General features: G+C 42.6%; 1 protein-coding gene across 2 annotated transcripts in view; it reads left to right on the forward strand.

The window, feature by feature from the left end:
• The window catches only part of IL1RN (interleukin 1 receptor antagonist), a 54,190-nt gene that overhangs the window by 23,978 nt on the left and 11,830 nt on the right, over nucleotides 1-18,382 (forward strand). The window contains exon 1 of one of the 2 annotated variants that reach the window (XM_054476374.2): nucleotides 14,012-14,212. The exons of the other annotated variant lie outside the window; for it this stretch is intronic. Within the exon in view, the coding sequence (XP_054332349.1) occupies nucleotides 14,203-14,212 (10 nt within the window). The 5' untranslated portion in view covers nucleotides 14,012-14,202. Of the gene's footprint in view, nucleotides 1-14,011; nucleotides 14,213-18,382 lie in introns of those variants that run through there. 2 annotated transcript variants of the gene reach the window in all.

The raw sequence follows: 18,382 nt of genomic DNA on the forward strand, positions 1-18,382 counted from the left end.
GATTTGAGCCTAGTGTCACCTCTGTCAGACTTCTGCCCTACAGAACTGTAAGAGGATATATTTGTGTTTTAAGGCACTAAGTTTGTGGTAATTTGTTATAGCAGCAATGGGAAACTAATACAAGAAGGGTTGTGCTATCAACAGAAATACAGCAATCAGAAGAAAGATGGTTGGGGAGAGCAGAGGGTGGGGTGGGAAGGTAATGGATTCTGTTTGGGACATTCTGGGTGTCATATGAATATTATTGGGGAACTGTCCATCAAAAGCTGGGACTTCAAAGAAAGAAAGGAAGGAGCAACAATATTTTGAAAGGGAGAAAGTAGGTAATATTCAAAATGTGTTGAGTACCTACAAGGTTTTTGGTTCTTTCACTAAGTTATTTTATTTAATTTTTATGGCATCCAGGGTTTTTTTTTTTTTTTTCTTAAACCAAATTTTCTCAGTTAAGCATTCCATGTAAATGGCCAGGGGTTAAGAGATGTGACTAAGACTAGACAGAGTGATTTTCATCATTACATGGTACTACGGTTCTACTGAAGCACTGAGGAAGGAAGTCAAGAGAATTCCTGAGAAATGTCTGGAGTCTTAGTAACATGCAAAGTGAGGCAGAGGTATTGTTAGTGTTAGCTGGTCACTTTGAAAGGTTAGAGGTAAATAAAGTTCAGGGCAATGGTACTTGGAGAAGAGTGAATCTTTGGTAACCTGGAGGAGATGCTTCTCAGAGGAAAATTTCTTCACAGCATGAAGTCACCGGCTTTAAGACTAGTGGGTGTTCTGGGGGATGTTAGCAGTGACTCACTGACTGTTGGCCCAGTGAGGGGAGGGATGAAAGGCTGGGTAGTGGGTAGAGAATCTGACTCCTCCTGCCCCCACATGTCTACTCCTGGGCCTTCTCACGGTAGGGGCAAAAGGTATGCAAAGGGATTTCCGCAGTGTCTGAGTGCTCCCAGGAGATAGAAAAGTAACTGATGACTTGGAGTTGGAGTCTTGTTGGCTCAAGTAGCTGGGGCGTTTTGGGATTTCAACACCTCCCTTTAGTTTCTATGTATGGTGCTGAGCGAGGAGTCAAAGACTTTGGTCTTGGTTTACTCCAGTAGCCCACAAGCCTGAGTACATGGCTAACATTTATTGGGCACTTAGCATGTGCCAAAGAGCTTTATGAGACAGGTTCTTTTTCAGTCCCATTATACTGATAAAGAAACAGAAGGTCGGAAAGGCCCAGTAACTTGGCCAAGGTCATGTAGCTAGTAAGTGGTCCAGCTGAAATTTAAAACCAGGTTTATCCAACTCTAAATCCCACATCTGATTTATTTTGCCATGAATTAAACATAGTTCTGATTTTGAGAAACTCCCAGTCCCAGTGGGAAAACAGATGGAATCACAAATTACCATAACACAGTGTAGTGATGTAGATATAAAAACAAAGACATGGGAACCCTGAAAGGAAGTTGTAACACCAATAGAGGAATGCATGGAGGAGATCTTTCAGAGGACGTGGCCTTGTAGCTGGGCTCAGGGGTGGATGAGTTTCTGGCTAGAAGCACATTGTGGGTAGAGGGAGAACATATAGAAAGGAATGAAGATGGTGGACATGTTTGGAAAAAGTGAGTACTAGACTGATGAACACGATGAGTCAGGAGCTTATGACGTCAGGGGCTACTGCTAGCATAGCTGATGACTGAAGATTCTGTGAAAAGAAAACCCTAACATTTCCTGCTGAGTACTAGGGCCATGGTGATTATATATTATCTCTCATGACAACACAAATGTTTGGGCTTACTTATCATCCTGCTCAGTAATCATTATGTCACTCATTAAAGATGTATCAGGGTAAATTTTAGGTGAGAATTGAAATGTAAACTCTATATATGTAGTTACAGGCTTCACAGTTTGCCACTCAAGCAATATGGTCATCCAATAACGAGGCACAACCATCTACTCAGAACTTTTTTAAAATTGGGAGAAATTGACATCCGAGTTCCATCTCTTCTGAGAACTGTGCAGCTCAGAAATCTCCTTCCCTTTTTTGATCCCCCAGTTGGGTGAGATGACATTAACAGTGTGTTATAAGCACTTTTCATGTTTACTATCCCATATTCAAAATTCAGCATTTCAAACAGCTGTATAATTGTCTATAAATGTAGCATTATTAGTTAATTTTCCTTTTTACACATTGAGGTTACCTCTAATGTTTTGCTATTTTTAACTATGTTGAAATAATCATGTGGTTTTTATTCTTTGAATTATTTTATATTGTAATTTTCCCTGAAATTAAATTAGTTGATCAAAAGATTAGTAATCTTTTCATGACTTTTGATACATGTCATTCAATCACCTTCTGGAAGAGTTGGAACGAGAGCCTATTGCTGGCCTCCCATTTCATAGCCATCTCACCAATGTTGGAAAATGGGCTTTTCCTATTTTCTGCTAATTCATTAGTTGTTAATGGCTTATTTTAACTATTAATCCCTTGTTATTGATGAAAGTTAAGCATTTTCTGTATTTTTATTTTCTGTCTAAATTCTACTTTTTGCACAATTTCCTTTGCTCACTTCTTCACTGGAATTTAGTATTTTTCTTTCCAATTTGTATGACTCCAAAATCACGTGATAAAATAAGCAAAGGGTCTTTCTTAGAGGCTAAACAAGGGAATGAATAAGGAACAAGAAGAGCAAAGGGATAGTGAATAAAGATACAAAATAATAACTTATTTTTATTTTTGAAGCTTTCCCCTGGCAGTAATTCTTGACCTTTTTGGGATTATAAATTATTTTGAGATATGCATTCTTATCCTCAAAATGAACCTGATTTAGTACATAAAATTTAAATGAGTTGATAGATGCCCTGAAGTGTATCCACAAAACACTCTCAGGTTAAGAAACATTGTTCTATAATAACTGCTTTAACCAAAATATTTATTGCTTGTGTTTACCTGTCCTAGCAAAGAGCTAATTGTTAAATTTTGTGTTAGAGGGTCAATATTATAAATAATTTAATGTGGCTTCTCTTTCCTTTCCTTTTTTTGAGAGTTTTGAGGTTATCACTAAGTGGGCTTTAGAGTACCAGGTGGGAATATGACCTCACTGCTCAAACTTTCAACTTCAGGCATGAAGTGGTCCCAGTGATGTGGGAACCTCAGAGTCTAAAACAAAAACAGCAGACTGAGGCCCTCAGAAACCAGACTTATCAGATTCAGAATTTAATATAACTATGTTTGAAAGATTTAAAGAAAATAAATCAAATTAAAAAGTGAGCAAGAAGCAAGAATAACAAACGAACTGGCATATTTGAGAAAGAATTAAATTGAGCTTTTAGAAATAATACATACAGTTATTGAAGTAAAAAGTCAATAGGTTTAAACAGCAAAATGAATGTAGTTACAGAAAACTATTGTGCTGAAAGATTTCAAAAACTATTACACAGAATGCAAAATGATGAAATAGGGTAATTTAATATATGGCAGATATGTTAAGACACTGTGAGGATAGTATAAGACCTGATAAGACATCTAATCACAGCACCTTAAGGTGAAAATAGAGAGAGCACCAACATTGAGGAGTTAATGTCTGAGACTATTGCAGAACTGATAAATAAATGAACCTACAGATCTCAGAAACACAGCTTTTACAAAGGATAAATGAAGAGAAATTCACCAAAGATACCTTGTAATGAATCTGTAAATCACCAAAGCTAAAGATATTATTTCACAAGTGGAATGACAGCTGACTTCTCAACAACAATGAAAGCAAGGAGGCAGTTGAAAGACATCTTGAAAATGGTAAGAGAAAAACTAACTGTTAATATAAAATTGTATACCTATCAAAAATATCTTTTGGCCAGGCGTGGTGGCTCACGCCTGTAATCCTAGCACTTTGGGAAGCCAAGGAACGTGGCTCACTTGAGGTCAGGAGTTTGAGACCATCCTGGCCAACATGGTGAAACCCCATCTCTACTAAAAATACAAAAAAAAAAAATAGCCATGTGTGGTGGCGTGCACCTGTAATCCCAGCTACTTGGGAGGCTGAGGCAGGAGAATCACTTGAACCTAGGAGGTAGAGGTTGCAGTGACCTGAGATCGTGCTACTGCACTCCAGTCTGGGTGACAGAGTGAGACTCTGCCTCAAAACCAAACCAAACCAAACCAAACCAATCTTTCAAGAAGTACACCATAAAGACATTTCTGGATAAACAGTGAATGAGATTACTTCCTAAACGAATATGTAAGGATGTTTCTTTTTAAAAATTTTTTTGGGGGTATTCATCACCTCAAGCATTTATTCTTTTGTTTTGTTACAACTGATAAGAATATCTAAGGATATTTCAAAAGGAAGAAAAATGATCCCTAAAGGCTGGTATATTAGTTTCTTATTAGTTGCTCTAAGAAATTACCGCAAACTTAGTGGCTTTAAACAACACGAAATTATCTTTCAGTTCTGTAGGTCAGAAATTTAACCTCCTGATTTCTGGTTAGAAGTTTTGCTGGGCTAAAATCAGGGTAGCAGCAGGGCCACTGGAGGCTCTGGAGATGATGTTTCTCTAACTTCTAGAGGCATTTGCATTCCTTAGCTAGTGGCTTCTTCCCACATCTTCAAAGCTAACAGTGGTAGTCGAGTCCTTCTCTCATCTTATCACTCTGACCTCTTCTGCCTCCCTTCTCTACTTTTAAGGACCCTTGTGATTAGATTGGGTCCGCCTAAATAATCCAAGATAATCTCGTTATTTTAAGGTCAGCTGATTAGCAACCTCAATTCCATCTGTAACCTTAATTTCTTTTTCGCCTTGTAACCTAACATAGTCACAGGCCCAAGGGAATAATAGGATGTGGGTATTGCGGGTGGTGGAGTAGGGGCATTATTCTGCTTACCACAGGGGACCTTGGATGTCAGTAAAAATGGTGAAGAAGAAAACAGTAAACATGTAGAATAATCTAAACTAATCTTTGAAAAATAAATCTAAATGTGGGGTTAGAAAAAGGGCAGCACTAAAATGTTAAGACAAATTAAAATGTTAAGCCTGTAAGTTGAGAGGGAGTTGATCAAAGTTAAAAATACTCATAAATCGTATTTTTTTTGGGTAGGGGGGTTAGATATTTATTAATTTTAGACCCTGAAAAGTAAAATAGTCATGATAAAAATTTAATAGTAACCACTAAAACAAGAGAAACAGAGTATATAACTTCTAAATCAATATGGGAAGGGGAACGGAATAAGAAAACAATAGCAACCACCAACATCCCCACCCAAAATAAAGAATAAGGTGAGAGAAAAAAAAGAAGCATTGAAAAGGGTCTAAAATAAAATTAAAAATTAAGTCATGCCTGTAATCCCAGCACTTTGGGAGGCCAAGATGGGTGGATCACCTGAGGTCGGGAGTTCAAGACCAGCCTGACGAACATGGAGAAACCCCGTCTCTACTAAAAATTCAAAATTAGCTGGGTGTGGTGGTGCATGCCTGTAATCCCAGCTACTCGGGAGGCTGAGGCAGGAGAATCGCTTGAACCCAGGAGACAGAGGTTGTGGTGAGCAGAGATTGTGCCATTGCATTCCAGCCTGGGCAACAAGAGCGAAACTCCGTCAAAAAAAAAAAAAAATTAAGATAGTGAAACAAATCCAAATACATTAAAGATTGCAAAAAATGAAAATGAACTAAACTTCCTAGTTGAAAGACATATTGTCAGATTGGATTTTAAAATCTGGCAATGATATTTCCAGGACACCGTCCTAAAATATTAAACACAGAAAAGTTGAAAGTAAAGGGATAGAAGAACACAGTCAAACTAACTAGAAGAGAGCTGGGTTCACCCTTTTATATCAGAGCAGAATTTCACTGAGAAAACACTAACAGGAAGGGGGAAAGACACAACATAGTGATGAAGCACTTAATTCTCAACAAATGTATGACACTTCTAAACTTTTATGACTGCAAAAAAAGTAACCTCAGCATATATCAAATTTTGGAAGAGCCATGGCTATCAGCTGACATGCACTTACCATATTTGCATTGTCCTACTACAAACTTTACCCATATTACCAAGGTGCTGTCTTCATCCCCATTTTACAGATGGGGAAATTTCCCCATAGAGAAAAAGATTTGGGCCATGCCTTGGTTTCTTCTTGACTCTGCTTTCTGCTGATTGATCCTCACACCTCACCTGGAGACCTACTTCACATTATCCATCAGGATGAGAAGTGGTGTGTCTTTACCAAAGGACCACAGTCACCTTCAAAACGTGTTTAGATAGATCTGGATGGAGACTTCTGTGGTTGCAGATGAAAAAGGAGGCCCCATGGTATATCTGACTCCATGTCATTCACTGTATGAACACTCAACACACATGCACACGTATACATGCAAGCACAGTCCTGTTCTGGTCCGGCAGTAGTGCCAACACTCAAATACCAGGTCCTACTGTGAAGCCTTTGAGGAAACCATTGTCATTCTGGGGTTTATGGGAATGTTTCTTCTTGGTGCCCCTTGTTCCTCACAGCAGCTTTTTTTTCTGTGCCATGGGCTTGCTATCCTAGCTTTCCAAGCTATCCTAGTTTTGCAACTTTCTCTGATCAACCACATCAGGTTCTTGGACCATCCCAAAATTAAAGAGGTAGGTTTTGCTGCAAGAGACAAAGACATTCACCTCTCACACAGTTTGAACTCCTGGGTAGAAACAGATTCCAATGCTGGCCAGCCTCTGTAGCTCCCAGTGCCCCCTCAATTATGACTCCTGAGGCATTGGAGCCAGATCCTCACCTTGCGCAAAGATAATTAGGTGTGCTGAAGAAAGCCAGACACTGCTCTTTCTTAGCTCTGCATCCTTAACAAGTTACCACTACTCCTTCTCTTTGAACCTCTGACTTGTCAATGGTAAAGTGCCTATGATTCTTAAAGGGATAAAAACACAACCTATATAAAGCACCTGGCATAGTGCCTGACACAGGTGGATGTTTAACAAATGTTAACTCCTTTCTATCCCACTGTGGGAGTCCATATCCTCTTGGGTAGGCTGCCTCTGGTTTCCACTGTGGCATCAGAGCCATACTAAGTCCATGTGTTGGCCATGGATCCCAAGAACTAATTTCTGGAATGAGTTATGCCTACCAACTTCCCTGATATTTACTTCTGTCCCTCCATTTATCAAATGGAAATGTTTGCATTTGGCCTGTGCCAATTGGAGTAACCAAAAGGCTTAGACGTTTTGGAGAGGTCCTATGCTGCCATCTGTTTGACCACATACTGCCTTTTACATGTAATAAGCATTCTTTCTTACATTTGTCTAGGAATTAGCAGTTCACAAAGCACATTCACATATAAGGGCTTGTTTTGAATTGATCTTGGCAGCAATTCTATGAGACAAGTAAAAGGTAGGTCAAGTATTATAATCCTCATTTTAAAGCTGGGAAAACTGAATCTCAAAAAGGTTGAAAGACTTGTCTAGGGGACAGTGTGTGGGTAAATGAGAAGTTAAGATTTGCTGAACTGGCATTTCCTGACTACACATCTAGTGTTTATTTATGGAGAAGGCACTATGGTGGCCAAGTGGCTCAGAGTCACACAGCTCTGTGCCTCAGTTTATTCATCTGTAAAATGAAGATAATAATATATTCTGAATACTGTTGTGGAATTTCATTGAGATAGTTCACATAATGGCATGCATACTGTAGTACACTGCCTAGATTCACAACCCCACAACCATCCATGAGAATGGCCCATAGCTCAAGAGGTCACATTCTTTCCCCAGGTGAAGCCTGCATCCAATGACTGCTCAACGTGGGTATATAAAGGCCTGGCTCCCTTGCCAGGGCCACCCTACCTCCTGGTGAATGGACTGAGGCTTGCATTATGACTGCATTGCAGCTCAACTGTTCTTTCCATTCAGTCCTTCCTTTACACTCACACAGGTGAGGACCCAGCCATTAAATGCCTCACATGATAACCTCTATTGCATGCTAGGCTTCTTATGCATACACAAAAACCATCCTCTATCAGTCAGGCCCCTTACTTGCAGAGGCAAAGAGGCCAGTCTGGGTTAGATGTGCACCCTGTTTTTACAACAGAACAAGACAAACAGGACCTCCTGAGGTGTAAGTTCATGGCCTTGGCCCCACCCCTGAAACTCAGCCATCTGAGATAGCTTTAGGTCTGAGGCAACCCCAGACTTTAGGTTGTTGTTTGATGGGCACAGCCTCCTTTTGCCAATGTTGCAATCCTTTGTAAGAGACCACAGGTTGATCACCCGTTCCTGTTACTGAGCACAGAGAGGTTTGTAGGCCAGTCTCACCAGGAATTCTGACGCACTGCAAAATCCCATGGTCTGAATGCTTCTACCTTCCCTGTGAAAGCCTCTGGCCTCAGAAAAGGAAGCTAGTTTAAGTGACCAACATTTGGGGCAGAGCTTCCGAGGGCCCAGCCACTGTGTTACATGCAACAATCAACAGAGATATTCTTTGGCTAGAGTTGTTTTTCTGGGTATAGGACCCTATAATTAAAATCAGCTCTCCAACTCCCCTTCCTGCAAACAAGTATACAATGTAAGGAGGAAAATGCAAATTGAAGAGTTGCTAGCCCTTCCCCAACTTCCAACGAGAATGCCAACCCAAGCCTCCCCTGCAGGAAGTTCTGGAGTCCCCAACTCTGCCCTAAGCCTGAGGCCCTTGATAAGGTGAAGGGATGTGAGTGTGGAGGCCGGAGCCCCCCTCACCCTGTAGGCGGCTCCGCTTGCTTTTCCCTTTGAATGTTACAGTTTAGCTCTGTGACTTACTTATAATTGCCTGAATTCCCCACCCACGCTTTCTCTTACTTTGGGGCTTCTCATCCTTCCTCTTCCTCCATCTTCCTCCTCTGACCCCACTCCCAAGCCTGAGTGGGGTGTTCCTCTTCTGTGCTCCCACAAAACCCTGTGCCTCCTTCATAGTTGCATATATTATGCTGTAATGTAGTTTTCTGGAGGTGTGAAGACTGTGAATCCTATGAAGACAAATACACACCTACCTTGTTGACCATTGTATCCTCAGAATCTAATATTGCACCTGGCACACAGTGGTTGGGAGTAAATATTCATGAGGCAAACACACAGGAAGGACTCTTTTGTTATGGTTGTTGGTTGTTGTTGCAAGTGACATAACCACACCTTGATCTAGCTGACTGATGGCTCTAACACCTTGTGTTTTGCAGCATGAGAGGAAGAGGAACTGCACCTCTTCCTTCAGTTTCAGCTTGAATAATATCAGGAAGACTCATATCGGTCTGAATTGGGTCACGTACCCAATGTACTGTAGCTGAGGATAGGGTAAGCTAGTTGGAGTTTGCAACACTGTTCACATAGCCAAGATATGGAAAGAACCTAAATGTCAACTGGTGGATGAATGGATAAAGAAATTGTGGTATATACATACACTGGAATATTATTCAACCTTAAAAAGAAGGAAATCCTAACATTTGAGACAACATGGATGGACCTGGAGGGAATTATGCTGAGTGAAATAAGACAGACACAAAAAGACATTTCCTGCAGGAGCTCGCTTATATGTGGAATCTAAAATAGTCAAGCTTAAAGAAGAGGGTAGAATACTGGTTGTCAGGAGCAGGAGAAAAGTGGAAATGAAGAGGTGATAGTTAAAGGGTATAAAGTTTCAGTTATACAATATAAATAAGTTCTGGAGGTTTACTATTAATATATCACATAGTACCTATAAGTAACAATACTGTATTGTATACTTTAAATTGCTAAGAGGGTATATCTTATATGTTCTTACCAATAATAATAATAATAGCGGTAATAATTAAGGGGCAGGAGGACACTTCGGAAGGTGATAGATATGTTTATGGCCTTGACGGTGGTGATGGTTTCATGGGAGTATACTTATCCCCAAACTAATTGAGATGTAAATATTAAATATGTACAACTTTTTATATGTCAATCGTACCTCAATAAAGTAGTTTAAAAATGGTTGGACTGAGAAAAGGAGGAGCTGCTCAGCAACATGAGGCTGGGTGCTGGGCAGATAAAGCCTCACACATGCATTACTGAACCAATGGACTCATGTCTGTGAGCTTTGTGGCCATGGATGCACCATGCCAATGTAGTCCAGGATTCTTCAATGTGTACCTTACTGGATTAGTTCCCTCTGTTCATTTGTATTGACTCCTCAGTTCCCTTATGGGTTGCTTGTTGGCTCTTGTGGAATTATTTAAGTAAGGTTTTGGTTGCAGGAGTCAGACATGCTTGAGCTGGTTTTGGCTGTAATGGGGAATTTGTGAGATGTGACACAGTGACAGGAAGTGCAGCCAGACGTTGTGAGAGGCAGTAACTGGGAATAGGAAAATTACAAGAAGTTAAGGCAGTAGTAATTGTCTCTCTATCGAAGGCCATAATGTTATCATTCCTGCCTCTATCTGTTTGCTTTGTTCTTCTCTCTCAGCAGAATGGTCTTCTCTACTTCTCTGTGCACCTGCAGAAGGTGACTACCCTAAGGCTTATGGATTTAGGAGTCCTCAGTTTGAGAGCAGTTACCCAATGCCTCGCCCCTGTGAACTCTAGTCCCAGTTTCTTATTCCTGGTACTGGCTTAGTTTGAGGCAGCTGCCCACCATAAGTCCAGTGAGCCATGGCCTGGGGACAAGGTCAGGTACATGTATAATCAGCTGGCTCTGTGAGTTGTGGTGGTGGCAATGGAGGTAGCTCCCAGAAAAATGGATTACAGGTTAAGAAGAGTCTATATATCTTGACCACATTTGATGTGACTTGGAAATTTCAATGTGTGACCACTTACGAAGTTATGATCGGGTGTCTCATTTATTTATGGTGATGTATGAGTCTGTGTGTGCGTGTGTGTGTGTCTGTGTTTGTGTGTGTGTGTGTGTGAGAGAGAGAGAATGAGAATATGAGTAGTGGTTTCCCATTTATTTTTCTATGGGCCAAATCCTGGGCTATGAGCTGGAGATATAATAGTAAACAAAATAGACATGGTGCTTGCTGTGACCTGCTCTGGGAGACAGATATTACACGGAGGATCACATAAATGCAGAGTCTGAGCTGAGGTCTTAAGGGTGAGGATAGGTAACTAGTCAGTGGAGCAGGGGAGGGAAGGGTGTTCCATGCCTGTGTTAAGGTCCTGAGGTGAGAGAAAGAGGTGAATTTGAGGAACCAAAAAGAGTTCAGAGAACAAGAGGGTTGTTTCACAAGCTGAGTCTGGAGACAGGCTGAGCAGATTCTTAGGAACTCTGCAAAAACTTAAGGGCTTATCTACTACTGTAAACAACTACAGTCGTAGATAAACAAGTTGGCAAACAACTCAAGGGTTTACAGTCATCAGAATTGTAAAACTGATCCCATGTATTTTCAAACCTCAGATCCCTTGCTCTGACCTTGTGTGTCTAAGCTAGCAGGAAGCAGGATGCACCTCTCCCCTGGCTGGAATGAAGGGATTCACCCAAGCTCTCAGTCTTCTCACGGAATCCAGGGCCCCCCTCCTTGTGTGTGGTCTAGGTTTCCATTCCCATAGTAGGACTTCCTTTGGGAGCCTTGGGGTCTCTCCTGCCAGAGGGCTTTGCCTGTGACTGTCTCAATTCAAAGGAGGGGTTCTAATAACATTAAACCTCCATATCTTGCTCCTCCATTCCTGATGCCTCCCTTCCTTCTACCCTTCCCCTACCTCCTTCTTTCCTATGCCTCAGGCTGGCAGGTTAGTGCTGGAGCAAGTGGCCAGTCACCATCATTAGGGTTGTGGATCCTCAGGGTTCTTCAGAAGCCCCTTCACCATGATCAAGAGTCCTCAGTCACTCAGAATTCCACGGTTTCCAAATGCCAGCTCTCCCACTACTCCCAGCGTTCTCCATCTCTCGGATGTTGGGCTCCAGGCTTCTCAGATGCACTGAGTACCCTAGGCTAAGCCACTGATCCATCAGAACTTCATAGCCTTAGAGGAGAGGGAGGCAGGCTTGCAAAGGAGAGTTCTGGGGTGGACTAGACACTGGGGTGCTACAGATGCCCATAAGTTGTCCCTTTACCCTGGATGTGCCCAGTGTTGGGACCACCTGGGAACCCCCAGCCTTGTGTGCTGATAGACTTGTAGTCCCCTGGCCCTGACTGGAAGCCTAGTTTTCTCTCTCATGACTGACCCTGGACCAGCCAGGCCCCTAGCTCCCCAGGGAAGAAATCCAATCTATTTCCTCTGATAGTAATCGCTAATACTTAAATAATGCTGACCACATGCCAAGCACTTTACAGTTGTTAGCCCAGTCCTCACAAGCACCTTGTGAGGTGGGCAAGAGTCTTATCTTACTTTCATTTTATAAATGTGGCCCAGGATCCCACAGCTATAGTTCATGGGGCTGGGATTTGAACCTCTGGCCACCAGAGCCCACCTTACTGTGTCCTCCTCCTGTTGTCATAACAGAAAAGTACAACACCATGATGACACAACAAGCTATCCTGGCAGGTTCCCAGGCTGCCCTAATGCCCAACTTTCTAGGTTTACAAAGTTGACATTTACAAAGTTTCCAGGTTTACAAATCTAGTTTCTGATTCTTTAGTCAGCAGGAATTTCTCTACAAAAGCTGCTTCGAAAATTTCCAGCCAAGCCTTACACACCTTGGCATTACATCATCTTGGTGAGCCAAGGCGGAAGAGAACAGGAAGTGAAGGCCCCATGGGAAGTCCCTGCGGTCAGGAGCACCCAGGCGGGGCGGGGGGTGGGGGGCTTTCCTGTGGCCAGCTCCCTGCACCTCCCAGCCCCATTCAGGCCCTGTGAGTTGAATGAAGAGACCCTGGGAATGAGTCCAGGTCTGCAGGGTTAGAGGAAATTGAAGGCCCTTACCAGATCCCTGTTGAGAAGTTTATGAATTATGAGCCCTTCTGCAAATGAGAGTGTTCTTCCCTGTCAGGAGGGACAGATTGTAGGTGGCAAGATTGGTGGCAGCCAGTAGGCTGGTCTGCTCCTTCCTCTCTATTTCATCTGTAGATGAAGGCATTACCTGCAGCAAGGGCCTGTGTAAATGCATGTGATTTACAGAGCATTTTATATACTGCATGTCATTCATCCTTCCGATGAGCCCTAAGTCTAAGATAGGGCAGCGAGCGTCAGGTCCATTTTGCAGCTGTCAAAATGAGGTCTGAAGGGCAGAAGTGGTGTGCCCACACACACACAACTGGTTGGCTGCAGACCTAGGGACTAGACCCAGGACTTCGTCCTGCCCAGGAGTCTCTTGCCACTGCTCCCCATCGACTTGCATGGCTTTAAGCATTTGTGAGTTGTCTGCTCCCTGATGGCAGAATGCAGAGACATGAAGCTACAGCAGGTTCGTTCTCAATGGCAAAAAGGAGGAGGGGTGTTCAGAACATCAGGTGCTTCTAGAGAAAGCAGGGAGAGAGTATCTGGCCTTGTGGACAATGTCATGGCAGAGGCCAGGTATAGGGCATGGGGGTAACAAGAAGCAGGATGTACCCTGTTATTCCCTAAGACATGGCTTCCATGTAGTGCTCAAACAAGGCCTTTGCCCTTGCTGTTCCCTCCGCCTGGAATATTCTTACCCTTCCTTGACATTGCTCAGGTCTCCACTCCTATGTCACCCTCTCAGAGAGGGCTTCCCTGGCCACTTTCCCTAAAATAGCCACCCACTCCTAGGTCCCTCGAAAGCATATCCTGCTTTGGATTTTCCCTATAGCAATATGCCCTATGAAGTTATTTTATTTGTTAATTCATTTCTTGTCTGTTTTCCTTTGTTAGAGCATTGGGGACCTTGTCTGGCTTGTTCCCAATGCCTGGAAGAGTGCCCGGCACACAGGATTAAGCCAACACATATGTTTTGAATGAATGTGTGCACACATGCATGAGCTGGCGGCAGTCGGGGTTGGGGTAAGCACGAAGGCCCAGCTCAGTTCTCTGCATGTGACCTCCCATCTTACGCAGATAAGAACCAGTTTGGTTTCTGCTAGCCTGAGTCACCCTCTTGGAAACTGGGCCTGCTTGGCGTCAAGTCAGCCATCAGCTGGCCCATCTCCTCGTGCTGGCCAGCCCTTTGTGAGTGTGTGGGAGGGGAGGCTGGGCTCCTCCTTGTACTCTCTGAGGTGCTCTGGAAGGAGGAGCAGCTCCACCCTGGGAGGGGCTGTGGCCCAGGTACTGCCTGGGTGCTACTTTATGGGCAGCAGCTCAGTTGAGTTAGAGTCTGGAAGACCTCGGAAGACCTCCTGTCCTATCAGGCCCTCCCCATGGCTTTAGGTAAGCTCCTTCCATTCTTATTTTTCCACCTGAGAAATGAGAGAGGAAAATGTCTACGATTGGTGTTTACCAAATGCTTTCAGGCTCTGGTGAGCAAGTGTCCAGGAAAATGTCAAGCGCATGGAGCTCCAGGCCTGTCTGGGGGACCTGGGCATGGGGAGGCATCCATGGGAGACCATGCGGGCACTCTGAGGCAGGGGCTGCAAGCCTAGTGCCTGCTGGGGCAGCAGGTAAAAAGAGAGGTGTAACTGCTGTGACAGAAGTCATGGAGTCCTCGGAGTGTGGGGGTCATTTTCCACTGTTGATAGAATAGGGAAATTGGTGAAATAGCTCTGTTAAATGAGAGAAAGAACAGTGTGAGCTCAATGAGAAATACTAATAGAATGTGGCACTGAGCCACAAGGTCTGAGGGTTGATTGATAAGGAAGGGTGGGGACTGTGGAGAATTAAGGGCTTGGCACTACTCAGTTCCACCAGATAGTTGTCACAAGAGAATGCAGGCTCAGGTGGCCAGAACTTCTAGCTTTTCCAGAAGAGTCCGATATTCTGATTTCATTATGTATAGCATTCTGATTAAATAAGACAATAAAGCAAGCAGATAAAGTATTTAAATTATAAGCTGCCAGTTTGCAACCTCTGGTTAGGATTTGTGTGGGGGAAAGAAAAAAACTCTCGGGATCATTGGTCTGTAGACTCTAATTTTAAGTTTCTAATTTAAAATTGGCCCCTGAGGCTGGGAGCGGTGGCTCACGCCTGTAATCCCAGCATTTTGGGAGGCCAAGGTGGGTGGATCACTTGAGGTCAAGAGTTCAAGACCTGCCTGGCCAACATGGTGAAACCTCGTCTCTATTAAAAATACAAAAATTAGCTGGGTGTGGTGGTGCATGACTGCAATCTCAGCTACTTGGGTAGCTAAGGCAGGAGAATTGCTGGAACCGGGGACGTAGAGGTTGCAGTGAATGGAGATCACACCACTGCACTCCAGTCTGGGCAACAGAGAGAGATACTCTGTCTAAAAATATATATATATAAAGATAAATAAAATAAAATAAAATAGGCCTCTAATGGGTAGGCCATTCTCCTTTCTGGGTCTTACTTTCCTTACTCTCCTTTCTGGGTGTTAAGAGGAGGTCTAGAGGAAGCTGGACAACTCTTAGCTTGTAGTAAGCACAGTGGAAGTGTCAGCTCTTAATGGATCATGGACACATTACAAGCTAGGCGCCGTGCTGAGCTCTTTACATGGTTTATCCCACTGAAACCTCTCAATAACCCTATGAGGAAGGACTATTATTGCTCATATTTTCAGAAGAGGAAATGGATATAGAGAGATTAGATAATTCGCCCATGGCCAGACAGCTAGTATAAGAGGAGGAGGTGGGTTGACTGCAGACAGTCTGTCTTCAAACCACTACACTATGCTATGGGGGCACAGAGACTTAATGAAATCATGGAGAGGGGAATTGCTTTGTCAACCACAAGCAGTCATTCTGGGGACAGCAGATCCTCCCCTGTCCCCCAGTGGGTACAATGGTCCCTGGTGGGTTGTGCTACAATGTTAGCCCATGGTCTTTATGTGTTTTTCAAATGTGTAAAGTAGGATGCTGGAACCACTCTTAGAACCAGATAGTGATACATTGTGAAGAAATAAATCTCTGTGCTTAAAACTGGTTCATCCCAAAATATTTTGAACTGACACGCAATAGGTGCTACATAAATGTGTGTGAACTTGAATTGGATTGAATTCGGGAAACAAGTGCAATAAGCTTAGTGAAGACACCATGTTCCCTGGGTAGAGGAACCACATTCTCCATCTAAGGCCAGGAGTATGGGAGGTATCAATGTTTTCCCAGCACAGAACAGGGTGCCAAGAAGAGAAAAGTTGAGGGGATACATACTCTGACTGGAAACTGGAAGGGTGAGAACAGAGGGTAAACGATGGAGATGGAACCATGTGCATACACTTTGTGTTACCTTGGGCTAGTCATTCATTTCTCTGGACCTCTGCTTTCTTTCTACACAATGGGGTCCCACCACTTCCCTTGCAGCTGACTTGTATGAAGAAGGAGGTGGAGGAGGAGAAGGTGAAGACAATGCTGACTAAAAGGGTAAATCCTTTTTAGGATCCAAGTTTGAAAACAATTTTAGGCTACTAGATATGAACAACATCTTGATTATGTAGTTTAAGGAAATTAAAGATGAATGGTTTAATTAAAAATTAATCAGAATGAAAATGATTGATTACTAATATATCTGCAATGGTTTATTTTCCTGAGCGGCAGACTCACTAAGGTTTTTGAATACTCCTGTGTGATTGCTCTATGTATGTATTATGTATGTATGCATGTATCTATCTGTCTATCTGTTGTCTAATAAAATGGATCACATCTCTGCTAATAAAAACAGACTACACTGGCAGAGTACAACTACAGTCATTAATTGTGCCTGCAATTTGCAGCAGCAGCCACCAGAGGTACCAGTGCCCTTTAAGGGTTCATAATTTAGAATAACCCAATTGTCTGAGTTTTTCAGGGACTGAGGGGTTTGCCAAAGTGTAGAACTTTCAGTAATAAAGTCAAGAAAGTCCTGGACAAACCAAGGTAATTGGTCACTCTAGTCCATAACCAGGTAAAGAGCTTTCCCTGTAACCTGTGTAAGGTTTTAGAATCAATTTCTTTCCTTATTACCAAAGTCCTCCCCAAATTTTCAAGCAATTATGAACTAAATAGTTACTCTATGAGATAGGAGTTCAGCCCAAAAGAAACACCATAAGAACAAATATAATTCTTGCTTCTGTTAACTATGCAATGAAGCAGAGAGAAAAAAGTCAGTGGCCTCTTTAGGAGGACTGTAGTGTGGGAAGAAATAACAAAACTGGGTTTCAGTCCTGGCCAGGATCTGGAGCAAGTGAGTTAATCTTTCTAAGCCTTGAGTTCTTCTTCTTTCTTCTTCTTCTTCTTCTTCTTCTTCTTCTTCTTCTTCTTCTTCTTCTTCTTCTTCTTCTTCTTCTCCTTCTCCTTCTCCTTCTCCTTCTCCTTCTCCTTCTCCTTCTCCTTCTCCTTCTCCTTCTCCTTCTCCTTCTCCTTCCTCTTCCTCTTCCTCTTCCTCTTCCTCTTCCTCTTCCTCTTCTTCTTCTTCTTCTTCTTCTTCTTCTTCTTCCTTCTTCTTCTTCTTCTTCTTCTTCTTCTTCTTCTTCTTCTTCTTCTTCTTCTTCTTCTTCTTCTTCTTCTTCTTCTTCTTCTTCTTCTTCTTCCTTCTTCTTCTTCTTCTTCTTCTTCTTCTTCTTCTTCTTCTTCTTCGTCTTCTTCTTCTTCTTCTTCTTCTTCTTCGTCTTCTTCTTCTTCTTCTTCTTCTTCTTCTTCTTCTTCTTCTTCTTCTTCTTCTTCTTCTTCTTTCTTTTCAAAGTGAAAGCAAGTTTATTAAGAAAGTAAAGAAATAAAAGAATGGCCACTCTATAGACAGAGTAGCCTGAACCTTGAGTTCTTCTATAAAGTCATTATGAATTTATACTCATTTTGAAAGTGGGTGTCAATATGTCTGTCCACTTTGCACAGCTGTTATGTGGACAAAAGGAGATCTGTGTGAAAGTGTAACACAGAGCCTAAACTACAACAGGTAAGCAACACAGTTGTCCCCTTCCCCATGGTGTCTGTTCTTCTCCATTTCCTCCTGCCTGCAGGGGGATTATAAAACTAATCATCAAAGCCAAGAAGGCAAGAGCAAACATGTACCTCTGAAAACACAAGATAACTGCATAAGTAATGACTTTCAGTGCAGATCCATAGCTAACCCATAAACTGCTGGGGTAAAAATCATCTTGGAAGGCTCTGAACCTCAGAAAGCATTCACAGTAAGTTAACCATCTATATCTGAGAGGAGAGTAGCTTCTTGTAGATAACAGTTGGATTACACACCATGTCCTGATCCCCTTCATCATCCAGGAGAGCAGAGGTGGTCACTCTGATAGCAGCAAGCCTGGGGGCTGCAGCTTGGTGGGTACAGGTACTCAAGGGTACAGATGTCTCCAAACCTGTCCTGCTGCCTTAGGGAGCTTCTAATAAGTTGATGGATTTGGTTAAAATTAACTTGGCTACTTGGCAGAACTGGGTCAGTGGGGACTAACAAAAAGAAGACATCAGATTATACCCTGGGGGTTTGTATTTCTTGTGTTTC

The sequence above is a fragment of the Pongo pygmaeus genome, chromosome 12, assembly GCF_028885625.2.
Source record: "Pongo pygmaeus isolate AG05252 chromosome 12, NHGRI_mPonPyg2-v2.0_pri, whole genome shotgun sequence".
Classification (NCBI taxonomy): Eukaryota; Metazoa; Chordata; class Mammalia; order Primates; family Hominidae; genus Pongo; species Pongo pygmaeus.